We start from the raw sequence: 16908 nt of genomic DNA on the forward strand, positions 1-16908 counted from the left end.
CCACTCCTCTGTCTCTGGACATTTAGGTTGTTTCCATGTCTTGCCTATTGTATATAGTGCTGCCATGAACATTGGAGTACATGCATCTTCTTGAGTCATGGTTTTCTCTGGACAGATGCCAAGTCTAAAATTTAGAGGGCAGGCTGGTGACCTGGAGACTCATGCAGCAGCTGAGGCTGCAGCCTCGAGGCAATCTGCTTCCTCAGGGAAACCTGTTTTTTGCTCTCAACTGATCGGATGAAGTCCACTGGTGTTGTCCAGATTAATCCCCTTTCTACATTCTGGACTTGCATCAGATTTACCAGACACCTTCATGGCCACATCTAGATTAGTGTTTGATGGATAACTGGGTACCTTCACTTGCCAAGCTGACACATGAATTGATCATGACAATTGACAAACATGGCTGGGTTTTCTGCCCGAGGTGCCCTCTAGAGGATTTGGGGTTGGAGGGCGGATCCAAGAGGTCAAAGAGGATGTGATGGGTGTGGGTTTGGGGTGAGGCCAGCAGGCACAGAGTGGGGGGTGCCCATGACTAGCTGACTCTTCCGGCCGTGTCTGGTGGGTACCGCTGGGATGGTTTTGACAGAGCCAGTCAGGGCTGTGGCAGTCACTGGGTCCGGGTGCGGTTCTGGAGAAGTGGGGGTGATGTGACACTGTAGGAGGAGCCTGACCCATCCCCTCAGGTGGCCACTGAATGCCTGGGCTAATTCTGCACCCACCCACCACCCCTGCAGGAGTTCTGGGTGAGGCTCCTGTGCTACATCATGGAGACAGACTACACAGAGGCCTTGACCCCCATCTGCATCAGCCTCACAAACCTGGCAGAACGCCAGCTTCACACCAAGGACGTGGAGGCCAATGCGACCAGCAAGGGCAGGCATGGTGGGCAGCATCCTTGGGCGGCAGGTGGGGCTGGGCAGCTGGGCCGCTCCATGCCTTGGGACCTTCCCACTTCTCTGGGGAGCACTGCAGGGTCCAAGTAGCCAGGCTGAAGGCCGCCCTCGCCATGTAGGAGGAGGTTAAGATCGTACAAACTTCTGGAGTTCCCATGTGGCTCAGCATAACAAACCCAACTAGTATCCATAAGGATGTGGGTTCAATCCTTGGCCCTGCTCAGTGGGTTAAGGATCTGGTGCTATCGTGAGCTGTGGTGTAGGTTGCAGATGCGGCTCGGATCCCCTGTGGCTGTGGCTGTGGTGTAGGCTGGCAGCTGCAGCTCTGATTAGACCCCTAGCCTGGGAACCTCCATATGCCGAGAGTGTGGCCCTAAAAAGACAAACACCACCACCACCAACAACAAAATTATACAATCTTCCTCTGGCAGCTGCCTGCCTCACATCTACCCACCCCCCCACCCTGCCCTGGGCTCACACCCCCTGCCCAGGCCTCACCTGCAGGGATCCTGGCTCAGGTCTTCTCCAGGTGTGAGCTCTCTGGGCCCCTGTGAGCCAGCTGGAGGAACTAGAGCCATCGCATCCAGTTCCTCCAGATTGAAATTTCAGAGCCCTTTCAGTCCTCTGAAATCACCCCCCACTGCCCTGCCCCCACAAAGGAGCATCATTAACACTGTATATGCAAGAAAGCAGCTAGGCTGAGCCACTTCCGGTGACACTGCTGTCCCAAGGAAGTTGCTCTCACGGGCCTGGGGCTTTGTAGATGGGCACAACCAGCGACCAGAGGTGACCGGGACCATTGCAGGACCTGGGGGCGGCAAAGGGCAGAGCCTGCTCGGAGCAGCCAGCTAGGCCACCCCGATGTCTTCCTCAGCCTCCACCCTGCCTCTGGGGCTGGGTGCTCCCCTGGGCTCCACCCCCCGCAGCTTCTCAGCAGGCCAGGCCCTCCCTCGCCCACTGGTCCCAGTGCTGTGAGTTTGCTTCTCATGGGCTCATTGCCTCCCAAAGCTTGCAGAGGGCTGTGAAGTGAGAGGAGTGGGTGTTCGACTTATTGTTGGCTCAACAAGATTCAGAGCAGGAGGAAAGCACCCTCACTGCGGTCCTGGTGTCTGCTACACGGTGGGCGTGTCCTGAAAACAGCATCTTCTAAGACCCAGGCCCCTAGGGCTCCCCTCTTCCCTTAAGCCAATTATAATGATGTTCTTTTTTTTTTTTCTTTTTTTCTTTTTGTCTTTTTGCCATTTCTTGGGCCGCTCCCACAGCATATGGAGATTCCCAGGCTAGGGCTTGAATCGGAGCTGTAGCTGCCAGCCTACGCCAGAGCCACAGCAACTCGGGATCCGAGCCGTGTCTGCAATCTACACCACAGCTCACAGCAATGCCGGATTGTTAACCCACTGAGCAAGGGCAGGGACCGAACCCGCAACCTCATGGTTCCTAGTCGGATTCGTTAACCACTGCGCCACGACGGGAACTCCAATATAATGATGTTCTTTATGGAACGTCCTCCCGCCTGGCCCATCTTCCATTCTGGGGGGCAAGTGGACACTGCTGGGAAAGCACCTTGCAGGGCAAAGTTTCTCCAGGGGCTCGGGAGCGGGGCCGCTTCAGCTGGGGTCGCATCTTCTTCTCCTCAGTGGACCTGCCTGCACCGCAGAAGCTGCTGGCCCGTCTCCTGGTGAGTGGCTCACATGGGCTGTCCCCTGGCCTGGCCAAGGCTGTGTCCTGTCACGTCTGTCCTTTGAGCTCCTAATTCCCAGAGTCTCCAGGGAGAGGAGGGAGCTGGATGCTCGGCAGGACAGAGCTTTCCAGGTCCCTGTTGTCCCTCTTGGGTAGATGTGGAGGGGCAACATGCTCCAAGATTTCTCTGTTGGGCCTTGAAAGGCCCCAAAGCACCTCTAGGACACTGCCAATAGCCTGCCCGTCCCTGGGGGTCCAGCTCAGTCCTATACCCATGGATCCTCCTCCTTGTGACCCTGGACACTAACCCAGGCTCCATGGCATCCGGGATCGGGGGAGCTCACAGTCTTGCCCCTCATCCTCTTCCTCCTGCAGCATCCTTTGCAGGGATGTTCTGCTCCCAGGGATCCTCGGAGCTCTGTTTGAAAACCACCCATCCCGTCCAGCTCTCCCTTTATGAGCATGGACAGCAAGGCTCCAGGGTGGGGAGTGAGGGGCCTGGGGCTGCCTAGCAGGGCAGGGTCCCACTGGAGTTGCCCTGCCCTCCAGGTGCTCATGTCCTCCCCATACAAGGGGGAGGGTCGCGGGATTGCCATGCTCAACCTTCTGCGGACCCTGAGCCAGAGCATCGCACCCTCCATGGCTGATATGTGGGAGCTGGAGATCCCGCTGCTGGTCAAGTACCTGGAAGGTGAGGGCCCCGGGGCGTGTTCCTGAACCAGCCCTCCTCAGTGTTTATGCCGGGTACCGACCGCATGGTCTGGACAGCAGGAGCGAGGCTCCGCGTGGCTGGCACAGCCTCTTGGGAAGGTGGGGAGGGAAAAGCATCACGTGGTGAGCCCATCCTGGGAGGGGCTCTGATGCGGGGCTGAGGAGGAGGCCCCGGGGTGGGGGGCGTGGAGAGCAGAAGCGACCAGCCCATGTGGCCCTTTTTTCTGCAGAACATACTGAGTTTACTTGGAATCAGAAGACTTGGGAGGATAAGCTGATTCAGGTAGAGGTGATCCCTCCTGCTGAGGCCAGTGGGGGTCGGGGGCGGGGCGGGGGGGGCAGAGACAGGGAGGTGGGGGAGGGCTCTAGGCGGGGTTGGCGGCCCTAAGGGGCGTGTTTTCCTTTTATCAGAAGATGTGGGGAGTAGAAGCGTGACCACAACAGGAAGGAGAGAGCCTTTTCTGGGGAACTGAGACCCAGGAAAGCAGCACCGGGCGACGCCCCTCCCCAGCAGCTCCCCAAGCCCACAGAACATAGCCTTGTGGGTGGAGTGATCTAGAGACTGGGGGCGGGGCCAGGGAGGGTCAGCAGTGCCCAAGGTCACACCCCCTTCCTGGAGCACCGCCCACTCACCCTCTTCCTCCCCAGTTTCTGAGAAACTCCCTCAAGAAGACTCGGGGTTCCAACTGGAGCCTGCGTCTGAGCAAAGAGCTAAACAACCAGATTGAGAGCTTCGACAGCCCCTCCCTGGAGAAGGTTGGTCCCCAGGGGCAGGGCCGTCCAGACAGGGAGGGGAACGCCGGGGATCGTCCACGGGAGAGGGTCACAGCTGGGTGTGACACCAGTTGTGCCTGTGGCTGTCTACAGGGTCCCGGGAGGAGAGATGGCTGGTCTAGACCAGTGGGTCTGCCTACGTTGTTTTGCTTTGTTTCCCCTTAGGGGCCTGCTTTGTTGGAGCTGGGCGTCTCTCCTCCACCACCAGCTCCCCATTCTTCCCACTTCACTCCCCACCCGAAGCCTTGTCATAATTGAGCCAACAGGTGGAAGGAGACGTCGGAACAGATTTTTGGTGGATAGTGAAAGGGATGAGGACATGACTAAACCACAGAAGGCCAAAGAGGGGAAGACGATAAGGCTCCGAGGTGAAAATAAGAGTGGGCAAGCTGGGGTGTGGAGCTCGACCCCCAAGTTCTAGAAAGGATGCCTTCTGCCAAACCCTGCTGCACACCTGTCCCCTCCCCCATGCCCATCTCACTGATTAGTTTTTCGCCCCTGGGTCATCCAGCTTCTGGCTCATGACACCTCATGTGCATATTTCATGGTGAAGGGGTCTTTAAAAAACTGTAAACATCGTTGAAAGTCAGAGGTCTCAATCAGTGGAAAACATTCACGTTCATGGACAGGAAGACAAAATAGTTAAGCTGTGACCCTCTCCAGTTTCTCTACAGATTCAGTATGACCCCTACCATCATCCTATTTGACTTTTTTTCCCTCCTGAGGTGGCCAAGGTGGTCCTAAAATTCATCTGGAAATGTAAGGGGCCCAGAAGAACCAATACAGTTATGGTTTAAAAATGAACCACGTTGGAGGGCCCAGGTTTTGTAGCTTCAAGAATTCTTATACAATTGCAGTAAATGAGACAGTGTGATACTGGCACTGGGATAGATAACAGATTGATGGAATAGAGTTGAGAGTCTGGAAATAAACCTCGCATTTACTGTCAATTGATTTTCAGCAAGAGTGCCAAGACTATTCATTGCGGAAAGTGTAGTCTTTTAAACAAATGATGCTGGGAAAACTGCAGAGCCATTTACGAAAGGATGAAGTTGGACCTGTTCCTCAAAACATACACAAAAATTAACTCAAAATGGATCATGGATCCAAACACGAAAGCTAAAACCATAAAATTCTTAGAACAAAGTGTAGGAGGAAATTTTCATAACCTTGGCTTGGGCAAAGCCTTCTGAGATAGGACACCAAAAGCACAAGTGATGAGAGAAAAAATAGAGAAAGTGAGCATCATCAAAACTAAAACATCTGGGAGTTCCTGTTGTGGGAGTTCAGCGGTAACCAAGACGATTAGAATCCATGAGGATGCTAGTTCAATCCCTGGCCTTGCTCAGTGGGTTAAGGATCTGGCGTTGCCCTGAGCTGTGGTGTAGGTCGCAGACGTGGCTCGGGTCCAGTGTTGCTGTGGCTGTGGTGTAGTATGGGAGCTGTAGCTCTGACTTGACCCCTAGCCTGGGAGCTTCCATATGCTGCAGGTGTGGCCCTAAAAAGACAAAAAACCAAACCAAACCAAACTAGTAAAAAATCCTATGCTGAAAACAGTACCATCGAGAAAGAGAGAAGAGGAGTTCCAGTCACGGCTCAGTGGTTAACGAATCTGACTAGGAACCATGAGGTTGCAGGTTCGATCCCTGGGCTTGCTCAGCGGGTTAAGGATCCAGCGTTGCTGTGAGCTATGGTGCAGATTGCAGACACAGCTCGGATCCCGAGTTGCTGTGGTTCTGGCGTAGGCCGGCAGCAACAGCTCCAATTAGACCCCTAGCCTGGGAACCTCCATATACCACGGGTGCAGCCCTAGAAAAGACAAAAAAAAAAAAAAAAGTGAGAAAACAGCCTAAAGAATGAGAGGCAGTATTTGCAAATCTAGTCCCCGATAAGGGACTTGTATCTAGAACATATAAAGAACTAAAATTCAATAATAAAATGACAAATAAGCCAATGTAAAAATGGGCAAACGGTCTGAATAGACATTTCTTCAAAAAAGATACACTAATGGCAAGTAATCAGATGAAAAAATATTCAATACTGTTACCGCTAGGGAAATGCAAAACAAAACCACAATAAGATATTACTCCATACCCACAAGAATGGCTAAAGACTGAATATAACAAGGGCTGGCATGAATATGGGAAAATTGGAACCCTTATATATTCTTGGAGTGAATACAAAATGGGGCAGCGTTTTTGAAAAACAGTTTGGCATTTCCTTGAAATATGAAATATGGAGTTACCGTATGACCTAGCGATTGCACTCTTAACTATGTATGCCTAAGAGAAATAAAAATACATGTCCGCACAAGATCTTGCACGTACGTGTTCACAGCAGTGTTATTCATATAGCCAAAAAGTGGAAAAAACTCAGATGTTCATCAATGGATGAATGGATAAACAAAATGTGTTATAGCCATACAATGGAATATTATTCTGCCATGAAACGGAATGAAATACTAATACATGGTACATAAAAGATGATCCTTGAGAACATTTTGCGAAGTGAAAGGAACACCGATGCAAAGAAATACAAAGTGAGTTTCCCGTCATGGCTCAGTGGAAACGAATCTGACTAGTATCCATGAGGACGCAGGTTCGATCCCAGGCCTCACTCAGTGGGTTAAGGATCCGGTGTTGCGGTGAGCTGGGGTGTAGGTTGCTGATGTGGCTCGGATCTGGCGTGGCTGTGGCTGTGACGGAGGCCAGCAGCTACAGCTCTGATTGGACCCCTAGCCTGGGAACCTCCATGTGCCGTGGGTGTGGCCCTAAAAAGGCAAACTAAAAAACAAACAAACAAATAACCAAAGGAACGCAAAGGACCACATATGGTATGATTCTAGTTGTTTGAAATCTCCCGAATGGGCAAATCTGTAGAGACAGAAGGTAGATGAATGGTTGCCAGGGACCCGGGGGGTGTGGAGGGACTGCCAGTGGGTGCGGGGTTTCTTTTGGGGGTGATGAAAGTGTTCTCAACTAGACTGTGAGCATGGCTGCCCAATTTTGTGAACATGCCACTGCATTTGTCAACTTTAAGTGGGTTAATGGAACAGCATACGAATTATATCTCAATAAAGATGTTTAAAACAAGATCTTTACAGGTGTCAACTGAATTTTGCATTTGTTCAGATATGTGCCCCTTATAGTTGCGGATGTAAAATAATGAATAACAAAGTAGATCTTCTGTAGCTAAACGCTATAGATTTGTGGGTGTAAGGTCTTATCAGGTGCCCACTTTAAAGAAACGTGTATATGGTACATAATATGCAAGTGCGTTTAATTCAACCATATTGTAATCACTCATCTAGCTTAACGGAAGTAAGTAAATGGCCCAGATAACTTAAAAAATCAATGTTGGACCCAGTGGCTGAAGGAATTTCATCAGGGCTCTTCCAGTTTCTTCATCACTCAGACTGGCATCCTCCAGGTGGGGGCAAAAGGGCTGACGCATCCTCCAGATTTATGAACTCCAAGAAAAGAGGCATTCTTTTCCAAAATGTATACGCAGAAATCATGATCTTTCCTATATGAACATAAACAAAAAAAATACAATATAATGAAAAAAGATCTCTTCCAAGTAGCAATACAAGGTAAAATATATAATCCCGTAAGATAGTGAATATATAATGCAGAGAACACCGCCCAATATTCTGTCATCATCTGTGTGGGAAAAGAATCGGAAAGAAAACGGACGTGTGCACATGTATTAACTGAATCACTTTGTTGGGCCGCAGAAAAGGATCACGAGCTTGTAACGCAACTTTGCTTCAATCAAAATTGAAAAAATGAAAACATAAAAGAAAATACGTGGAACCAAAGCGGAGAACTCCAAACTGCAAGGAGAAGCAGAAAGGCTGAAACAAACCTGGATAGGAAATAGACACAATCTCTGGCTCTTGGGTAGAAAGGCTCAGTGTTGTTTAGGGCCTCTTTTTTCTCAAGTTAATCTGCAATCCACTTTACTCCTAAATTCCCAAAAGGAGTTACTGTGAGAATTTGACAGTTTTATGGAATTTAAGACTATGTCCAGGTTCATCTGAGTGAACAAATTGTAAGCGAATAGCTGAGAGCACATTGAAAAAGAAGCACAGCAAAGAAGGATGTCTTCTCCCGGAAGAGATCAAAGCTGTACACGTACCAAATGAGATACAACCACGGAACAGCGGGAGGGGTATATTGATGTGTATTTTTAGAGTCTTAACGTGGAATAAGCCTTCATATGCATCCAAAGAAACCAAGACAGACCAAAGGCAAGAAAGGAGCTGTACTCTGTGAAAATGGAAATTTTCTGTGTGGACAAACGAAACGGCTATGAATAGAATCAAAGGGGAAATGAGACCTTGGGGAAGGAGACAACTGAGAGCGATCACCAGCTGGGGCTTCTGCCACACGGCGGCAGATTGATTCAGCTTACGCAAGAGAGAAATATGGCACCTGCTATTTGTAATATTCCTGCTCTTATAACCTGAATACTTATTTTTATTTTTATTTTATTTTATTTTTTTGCTTTTTAGGGCCGCACTCACGGCATATGGAGGTTCACAGGCTAGGGGTCTCATTGGCGCTGCAGCTGCCAGCCTACACCACAGCCACAGCAATGCAGGATCCCAGCCGCATCTGCGACCTACACCACAGCTCCCAGCAGCACTGGATCCTTAACCCACTGAGCGAGGCCAGGGATCGAACCTACAACCTCATGGTTCCTAGTCGGATTCGTTTCCGCTGCGCCATGATGGGGAACTCCTGAATACTTATTTTTAAAAATATACAAAATATCCTTTTTTTTAAAATGGAGAGGGATGAGCAGCGAAATCCCCCACGGCAGTGACTGCAAAGGACAGAGTGGGAGGCCTGAAGCTCCCTTTGTCCCTCTGCCTCTCCAGGGCTTCCTGTACCGGGCCTTGGGTCTCACCTTGGCCATGGGCCTGGAGGCTGACAAGGTGGAAGTGCTGCTGCTGGAGCTGCTGTACAGGACAGACTACAGCAACGACTTCGACCGTGAGGTGAAGGCGCCCTGCAGTCCCCTCTGGACCCTCGGGGGATGTGGTATGGGCACACCTGCGGTTGTGAGGAGGGGCGTCCCCGCCTGGCCCCCCTGGCCCGCCGCCCTCCCCCAGCCTGGCCGCCTGTCCCCGCAGGGCGTGATTCTGTGCTTCGGCCTGTGCGCCCGGGGCCAGGTAAAGACGGTGCTAAATGTGCTGCACGACTTTGAGGAGAGGATCCAGGAGTCGGAGCAGTCCTGGCAGATCGGCGCCTGGCGGGTAAGTCGCCCTGGCTCCACAATCAGGCCCCCAGGGGCCCCTCAGAACAGTGCTCTCAGGCCCCAACCCGGGCTCCTACCAGGCCACAGGAAGAAGCTCCCCTCTGTGTCTCCTTCAACACGTGAAGGGGGCCATTGGACCCAGGCAGCCGAAGGCCGGCCTCTGGAGGCTGCCTCTCCAGGGCCGGGGCAGCAGGGCGTGGTGCCCCAGGCTGCCGGAGCTCCAGGGAGCAACCCTCTGGATTCACCAATGCCTCAGGGTTTGGCCTTGACTCTTGGCCCTCCCTCCCCCGTGGGTTTGATGGCCTCTAACACCTCCTCCCCAAGAGCAGGTGCCCGGCAGGTGAAGATATGAAGGAGGGCACAGCATCTGCTGTTTGGTTAGAGTTAGGGTCAGGGTTAGGGGTTAGGGCTAGGGCTAGGGCTAGGGTTAGGGGTTAGGCTTAGGGTTAGGGTTAGGCCCTGGTCTGGCTTGCTCACCCCTGTACACCCAGGGCCTGCCATGTAGTAAGTGCTTGGTAAAGACGTGTTGGATGAATGAATAAATGAGTGAGCTTTTCAGGCACCCAGGAAACAATCAGCAGAAGGAACAGACCCGCCCTCCTCTCCGCGCCCCCCCCCCCCCCCCCCCCCCGGTTCTTCTTCCGGTCGGCCTCACAGAAGGACCATCCCTGGAGGCGGGAGACAGTGAAGGGCGCCCTCATGGTGCTGTACAGCTGTGTGGCCTCCTACTGCCACCCGCAGATGCTCCTCTCCTACGTGGACAACCCCATCACCACCAAGATCATTCACCACTACTCCAGCAGCTGCCAGGTAACCTCGTGACGTCAGGGAGCCCCACCACTCCTGGGAGATGCCCTCCTGAGCCAGGCCGGCAGAGAGTCACTGCATCGTTATCAGGGTCCCTCCTCCCCCCTCCCAGGGGACACCCAGGAGTCTCACCTGACACCCAGCATTTGGAAAGCCCGTTGCCCTAATCTGTGCTGTTCTCTGATGTGGGGTGCGGGGGTGGGCAGCCCTTCCCAAGGGCTGGGCAGAGTGAGGGTGCCTAAAGGCACAGGATGAGGCCCCCTACTCTTCCCAGCCTCTCTCACGCCCTCTACCCTCACCTCCACCCCCCCCCACCCCGACATTTGACCCAAGCCCTTACCTGAGGGACAAGAAGGGGGTTGTCTTCAGAGCTGCAAGGGGAATGGTTACTTTCTTAGAAAGGCAAGGAGGAGTAACCCCAGAGAATAAAGCAAAACATGACTTATTATTACCGTTTTGGGAAGTGCGGTAAAGTACACGTGATATGAAATTTGCCGTCACAGCCCTTGCTGAGCTCCCAGTTCACTGGTGTTAAGTACATTCAGACTATTGTGTGGTCATCACCACCATCAGTTTCCAGAACTCTCCATCTTCCTCAGCTGGAACTCGGTCCCCACGAGCACCAACTCCCCATTTCTCCTCCCCTCCCCGGCAACCGCCTTCGACTTCCCGTTGCTGTGAACCTGACGCTCCAGGTATCACGTGTAACTGGAAGCCTACAACAGCCATGCTTTTGCGACTGGCTCGTTTATTCAGCGTAATGTGCTCCAGGTTCATCCGCGCCTTAAGAGCAAAGATGATTTTATCTCCATCACTTGTTCTGCCTCTGCGGTGATGCCCGGGCTGGGAGCCCCTGTAAATGCCCACTGATGAGCATTGCTGTTCTTGGGCATAGAGTTGGGGGGTGGGGGGGTGGGGGTGGGGGAGGCAGCCCCTCTGCGGGGCACTGGAAGGCTGTGTCCTGTCCAGCGCCTGGCCCACATCCCCGCCAGGTGGCTGAAGGACAGAATGGGGTGGGGGGGCTGTCTCTCAGCGCCCCGCCATGGACTCTTCTTCAGTGTGGGGAGAAGTGTCCTATGCGGCCGTGGGGTGCGGGAGTGCAGACCGGGGCTTGGAGGCTTTGGGGTCACTCCCAGCATACTCCTCCCTGTCCCTTGTCTTGTCTGAGCACAGGACGTCTGCCTCAAGATAGCCTTCATGAAGAGTGTGGTACAGGTCACTGGTGCTGTCAGAAACATCAAGGACCTGGAGGACTTTCCATTTGCCCACAAGGCCACTCTCACTGGCATTATAATGGTGAGTCGGGTCAGGGGTTTCCTCCATCCTGGGGACTTTGGGGGGCTCACTGGCTTCCCCCAGTTAGAGGTCCTGGGAAGGGGGCCAGCAGCAGGGGTCCCTGAGCCCCACCTGTCTCAATTCTGCTTTGATCCAACCGTAGGAGTTCTGGGTGTGACATTCTTGTATCTGAACAAGGGTGTCATGGCTGGGAACCATTCCAGAAACCAGGGCTGAAGACCCTGGACCTCTTGGGTTCTGTGATGCTCTGGGGTGCCTGGCTCAGCCCAGATGTAGCCCTAGTGTTTCTCCGTAGGTGGGACCAGGATACAGGGCTCTGCTGCCAGCTTAGACTTAAAGCTATGTTTTGCCCAGAACTTTGGTGTTTTTTTTTTTGGCACTTGCAGCGTATGGAGGTTCCCAGGCTAGGGGTCAAATCAGAGCTGCAGCTGCCGGCCTACACCACAGCCCCAGAACTTTGTTAAAATCTAGGAAGTGTCAACTGTCCAAAGACAAGAGATGGTGTCGGGGGCTGATGAGTTCGTGGGGCAGCCGCTGTCCCTCTTTCCCAGACCACCACGCCTGGGCCCCGGGAGCTGCTCCAGCTGCCTTGGAAGCAGCTGGGGGGAATGAGATGTGGGTGGAACCGGAGGCCTGAGAAGGCCACACAATTTCATTAGGGTCCCGCTTGGGGTGGAAAGCTCTATGTGTGCAGTTTCACCCTGGCCTGGCCCAGCGCTGGGGAACAGACACCTGAGTCCTCGTCTCGTGGAAGCGGTTTGCCCAAGGACACACAGCCAGTAAGTGGCAGACTGGAGCAAAAGGCGTCTCAGCCCCACTCCTTTTGCCAGATTTTGCTGTCTCCCCCAAGATGTCGTAGGTCACTGTGGAAAAAGAATGAAAGCAGGATGGGGTGTGGGGGTGCATGGTGGGATGTCAGGTCTTCCTGGCTCCAACCATTTGGGTGCTGCTGCCATCATGGTCACTGTCAGCCCACGCCCATTCCCCCTGCCTGTCCTGGGCCCCTGGGCGGCTTGGCCACTCACTGCCCTGCTCTCAATGACAGGCAATCATCAAGGCAGAACCGCCCGACAGCCTGGTTTCTCCCGTGCGGACAATGGCCATGGATGCTCTTTCGTACCTGAGGTGAGCTGGGCCCAAGCGCTTCCCCTTGGTGGGAATAGAGTCTGAGACCACTGCTCTTTGCTTTTTCGGGGACTCCCATTTGCCCTCTGTTGCCCCCGTAGCCGGAGTCTTAGGTGGCAACTCCTGGGCCAGGGGCCTTCCGCCAGCTCTTTTTTATGATTCTCAGCAATATTTCAAGTTGGGCTCTTCTTGCATCGGGAGGTGAATGGCAGATGGGGGAGCTATTCTTTGATCCATTAGGGGATGTTTCGATCTAGAAATCACACAGTGACACATAACACAGCCGAGAGATGGCATCTTCCCAGTTGGGTAGGGCTTAATCAAGACATTTACTTATTGATGTGGTACTGATGCAGTTAAGACAGAGTAATAATATGCCTGAGGCTTGCCTTCCTGGAATGGTCCATCCACTGGTGGGACAGGGAGAGCGGGAAGAAGTTAGGGGTTTGGATAATTCATATTGAAAGTGACCAGGTCATCTCTAGAGATTCTTCACCTGCTAGAGCAGATTCATCATTTAGGCTCACAGCAGAACTGTATGTTATTTTAGAGGGGACGCATAGGCAGACTTTAAATGAAGTTCACAAACATCCCTTCAGGGACTTGGAGAGAAGAAACACGTACATGAGGTGTTACAGGTCAGAGCTGAATATTAGTAGGTGAACCACAAAGGAGTAAAATTTAAGACCAAAAAAGAACGCGACTAACGAGATGCGACTCAGTGGATTATAACAGGGCTGCCAAAGGACTTGGTGTGGGAGTTGGCTTTTGGCTTTTGACCTGGGCTGGAACAAAGTTATTGGGTTTGGGTGGGAGCGGGAGGGTCCTGGCAGGACCCCTTTGGGGGCAGGAGTTTAAAGTTTGAGTGGATGGCGGCTCCCATTCTGGAGGCACAAGAGAGCCCGTGGGGAACTTGTGACAATACTGATACTCTATCCCACTGCAGATCTTTAAATAAGAATCCCTGGGGACTGACATGGCCCTTGGGGCCCTTTAAGAGTTTTCCTATGATTCTTATTATTTTATTTATTTATTTTTTATTTTTTGTCCTTTTAGGGCCACACCTGTGGCACATGGAGCTTCCCAGGCTAGGGGTCTAATCAGAGCTGTAGCTGCCCGCCTATGCTACAGCCATAGCCATGCCAGACCCAAGCCGTGTCTGCGACCTACACCACAGCTCACGGCAATGCCAGATCCTTAACCCAGTGAGCAAGGCCAGGGATCAAACCCGCAACCTCATGGTTCCTAGTCGGATTCATTTCTGCTGCGCCACAACAGGAACTCCAGTTCTCCTATGATTCTAAGATGCACCTAGGCTTGAGATCTATGAAAAGGTCAGAAAGAGAATGAGCTAATGTGTATCAAGTAGCCAGCTCCCACCCCAGGAGGTTTATTAAAACACAGATGGCTGGGCTCACTCCAGAGTTTTTGATTTGGCAGCTCTGAGGTGGAGCCATAGAATTTGCATTTCTAATAAGCTCCGGGGTGACACTGCTGCTGCTGGTCCAGGTATTACAGTGGAAAACCCCTGGGCCAGGACCGGCCTGGGAGGCAGAGTTCACGGTTGAGGTCAGGGAGGAGCAATGGCATGTTTCTGAAGAGGAGAGGGGCGGGCTCAGAAGAGGAAACGAGTGGAGGGGTGGCCTTGGACCCCTGAGGCTCCCCCTCAATCACAGACCATCATTACACTGGTGGGTGGGGGGAGTCAGGGCCCTTGGGGAGGGAGGAATGCCTGAACCCCTAACCAGAGAAGCTGGCCTCTCCCTCATTCTGTGACACACCTCCACTGCCCAGACTGGCCACTGACCACTCCTCTGGTCACTTCTTTCCCCAGCAAACTGAGGCCTTACTACTCCACAGAGGAAAATAGTGAGCTGATGGATATCGGTATACATTCTGTAATTTCTCTCCAACCTCCAGGAGAGAACAATGAGTCCATTAAGGTAGGTCCCTCTGGGCCCCTTTGTTTTCTGGGTCAGGGCTTGGAAGTTCACATGAGCCCACCATCCGGAACCCCCTGTGAGTGATCAGAGGCAGCAAACTGCAGCAGGCTCTATCAGTAAGGGTAAGGTCATGTTAGCTGATGTAAGAAATAAACCCCGAAATCTTTGTGGTTTAACAAGATGAAAGGTTATTTCTCACTCAAATAAGGTTCAATTGGCAGCAGAGATGGAGATGGGTCTGCTTCATGCAGTTATTCATGGACCTGGGCTGACAAAGTCCCTACCCACCATCTTCAAGGCATGGCTAACATCTTCCAGGTGCATGTGGGTACTGATATATCCATCTTGAGAGGTAAAGAGTCTTGAGAGATAGAGAGTCTGGAGGACTTATGAACTGCTTTGCCCAACTCCCATTGGCTAGAACTCAGTCACGTGGCTCCATCTGAATGCAAGGGGTCCTGGGATCTGTGGTCCCGGACTGGAGGGCTGTTTCCCAAATGCGGTGGGAAAGGAGGACAAATCTTTGGTGGACAGGTAGCCTTCTGTGCCTCAAAGCCCTGGCCCAGGATAAGGGATCAGGAGAACTGGGCTCTAGGAGGTCAGTTTCCACCTTTGCAAAATGGGTTCCTCTTGAGGTTGTTTTCTACATCATATGAGAGGCTAAGTAAAAAGAACTCAATCTGGGCAGAAGTTGAAGGGTGGTGATCAGACCCTGGTGTGGATCTGCACAGAGTCCTGGCGGGTGGCTGGGCGCCCCCATTGGTGCCCAGCTCTCCCCTCTCTTGGCCGCAGACCCTGTATGTGAACGCCTTGCATGCCCTGGAGCAGCTGATGGAGGGGCTCATGCAGAGACAGCTGGACCCCAAGGGCCTGCAGGAGATGGTGCATGTGAGTTGCCTGGACGGCCAGGAGGGATGGTCACACTTCCCAGAAGGCCAGCCTAAGGGTCAGACTCTTGCTGGGAAATGGGGTGTGCGTTAAGAATTGACTTGGCAATTTTTTTAGATAAAACTTGACTAAAAAAGTTTCAAGAACAGTACAAAGAATTCATGTATATCTTTTGCCCAGATCCAAGATTCTTAATATCTTGTGACATTTTCTTTTTCTTTTTCTCATTATACACACCACACACACGCACACACACACTACTTTTGCGTCATGGAGAGTTGCAGACATTAAGAACGAGAACGTTCTTTGATACAGCAACAATGATGAAAATCAGGACATTTAATATTGATACAATGCATATTCTAATATACATGCCATATTTATGTTTCACTACTTGTCCCATTAATGTCCTTTATAGGTATTTTCCCTGTAGACCCAGGATCTAATCTGGATTATGAGTTGCATTTAATCATCATGTCTCTTTAGTTTCTCTCCTTCAGTCTGGCACAATTCCTCAGACTGTTTTTGTCCTTCATCATCTTGGTATTTTTGAGGGGTCCTGGCAGGCTTCTGTTCACTTTCTTATTACTGAGTTTTCAGAGGTTTTATATATTCTGTAAACGAGTCCTTTATTAGATATGTGATTTTCAGATATATCGTTCTGGTCTGTGAGTTGTTTTTTCATTAATTTCACAGTGTGTTTTGAACAGCAGAAGTTTTTAATTTTGCTGAAGTCTAACTTATTTTTTCTTTTATGGATCATGATTTTGGTGTCAGATCTAAGAGATTTTTTGCCTAGCCCAAGGTCACAAAGATTTTCTCCTAGATTTTCTTCTAGAACTTGGTAGTTTCAGATTTTACAATTAAGGGTATGATATGTTTTTTTTTAAGTTTTAAAATATGGATCAAAGTTTATTTTAATTTTTTTTTACACATGGGTAACCAATTGTTTCAGCACTATTAGTTGGGAAGGCTGTCTTTTCTCCATTGAGTTACTTTTGCATCTTTATTAAAGAATTAATAATTCCTTTATTAAGAAGTTAATTGGGAATTCCTGCTGTGGCACGGGGGAAACAGCAGGGGAATCTGACTAGTATCCATGAGGATGCAGGTTCAGTCCTTGGCCTTGCTCAGTGGGTTGGGTATCTGGCATTGCAGGGAGCTGTGGTATAGGTCGAAGATGTGGCTTGGATACCATATTGCTGTGACTGTGGTGTAGGCCAGTAGCTGCAGCTCCCATTCAACCCCTAGCCTGGGAACTTCTACATGCCTTGGGTGCAGCCTTAAAAAAAGGAAAAAATCAGAGTTCCCATCATGGCTTATTGGTTAATGAATCCGACTAGTATCCATGAAGACACGGGTTCGATCCCTGGCCTTGCTCAGTGGGTTAAGGATCCGGTGTTGCCGTGAGCTGTGGTATAGGTCACAGATGCAGCTCAGATCCCAAGTTGCTGTGGCTGTGATGTAGGCCGGCAGCTGCAGCTCCGATTCTAGCCCAGGAACCTCCATTTGTCATGGGTGCG

The 16908-nt window shown here is 51.4% G+C and overlaps 1 protein-coding gene across 9 annotated transcripts in view; it reads left to right on the top strand.

Annotated features, from left to right (window-relative positions):
- MROH2A (maestro heat like repeat family member 2A) overlaps positions 1–16908 on the top strand; it is a 51046-nt gene that overhangs the window by 18372 nt on the left and 15766 nt on the right. For 8 of the 9 annotated variants that reach the window (XR_014829333.1, XM_084999119.1, XM_013984614.3 and 5 more), the window contains 12 exons: positions 738–885; positions 2534–2574; positions 3126–3267; positions 3518–3570; positions 3936–4043; positions 8947–9066; positions 9202–9324; positions 9984–10136; positions 11307–11429; positions 12475–12554; positions 14389–14497; positions 15290–15385. Coding sequence is in view for 8 of the 9 variants with exons in the window: in XM_084999119.1 (XP_084855245.1) it covers positions 738–885; positions 2534–2574; positions 3126–3267; positions 3518–3570; positions 3936–4043; positions 8947–9066; positions 9202–9324; positions 9984–10136; positions 11307–11429; positions 12475–12554; positions 14389–14497; positions 15290–15385 (1296 nt within the window). In the remaining variant the exon portion in view is untranslated. Of the gene's footprint in view, positions 1–737; positions 910–2533; positions 2575–3125; positions 3268–3517; positions 3571–3935; positions 4044–8946; positions 9067–9201; positions 9325–9983; positions 10137–11306; positions 11430–12474; positions 12555–14388; positions 14498–15289; positions 15386–16908 lie in introns of all 9 variants that reach the window. The other variant, XM_084999118.1, reaches the window with a different exon arrangement.

This window comes from Sus scrofa, chromosome 15 (genome assembly GCF_054392235.1).
Source record: "Sus scrofa isolate SSC_HxYL_T2T_F1_AM1 chromosome 15, Sscrofa_HxYL_maternal_Yorkshire_Landrace_v2.0, whole genome shotgun sequence".
Taxonomy (NCBI): domain Eukaryota; kingdom Metazoa; phylum Chordata; class Mammalia; order Artiodactyla; family Suidae; genus Sus; species Sus scrofa.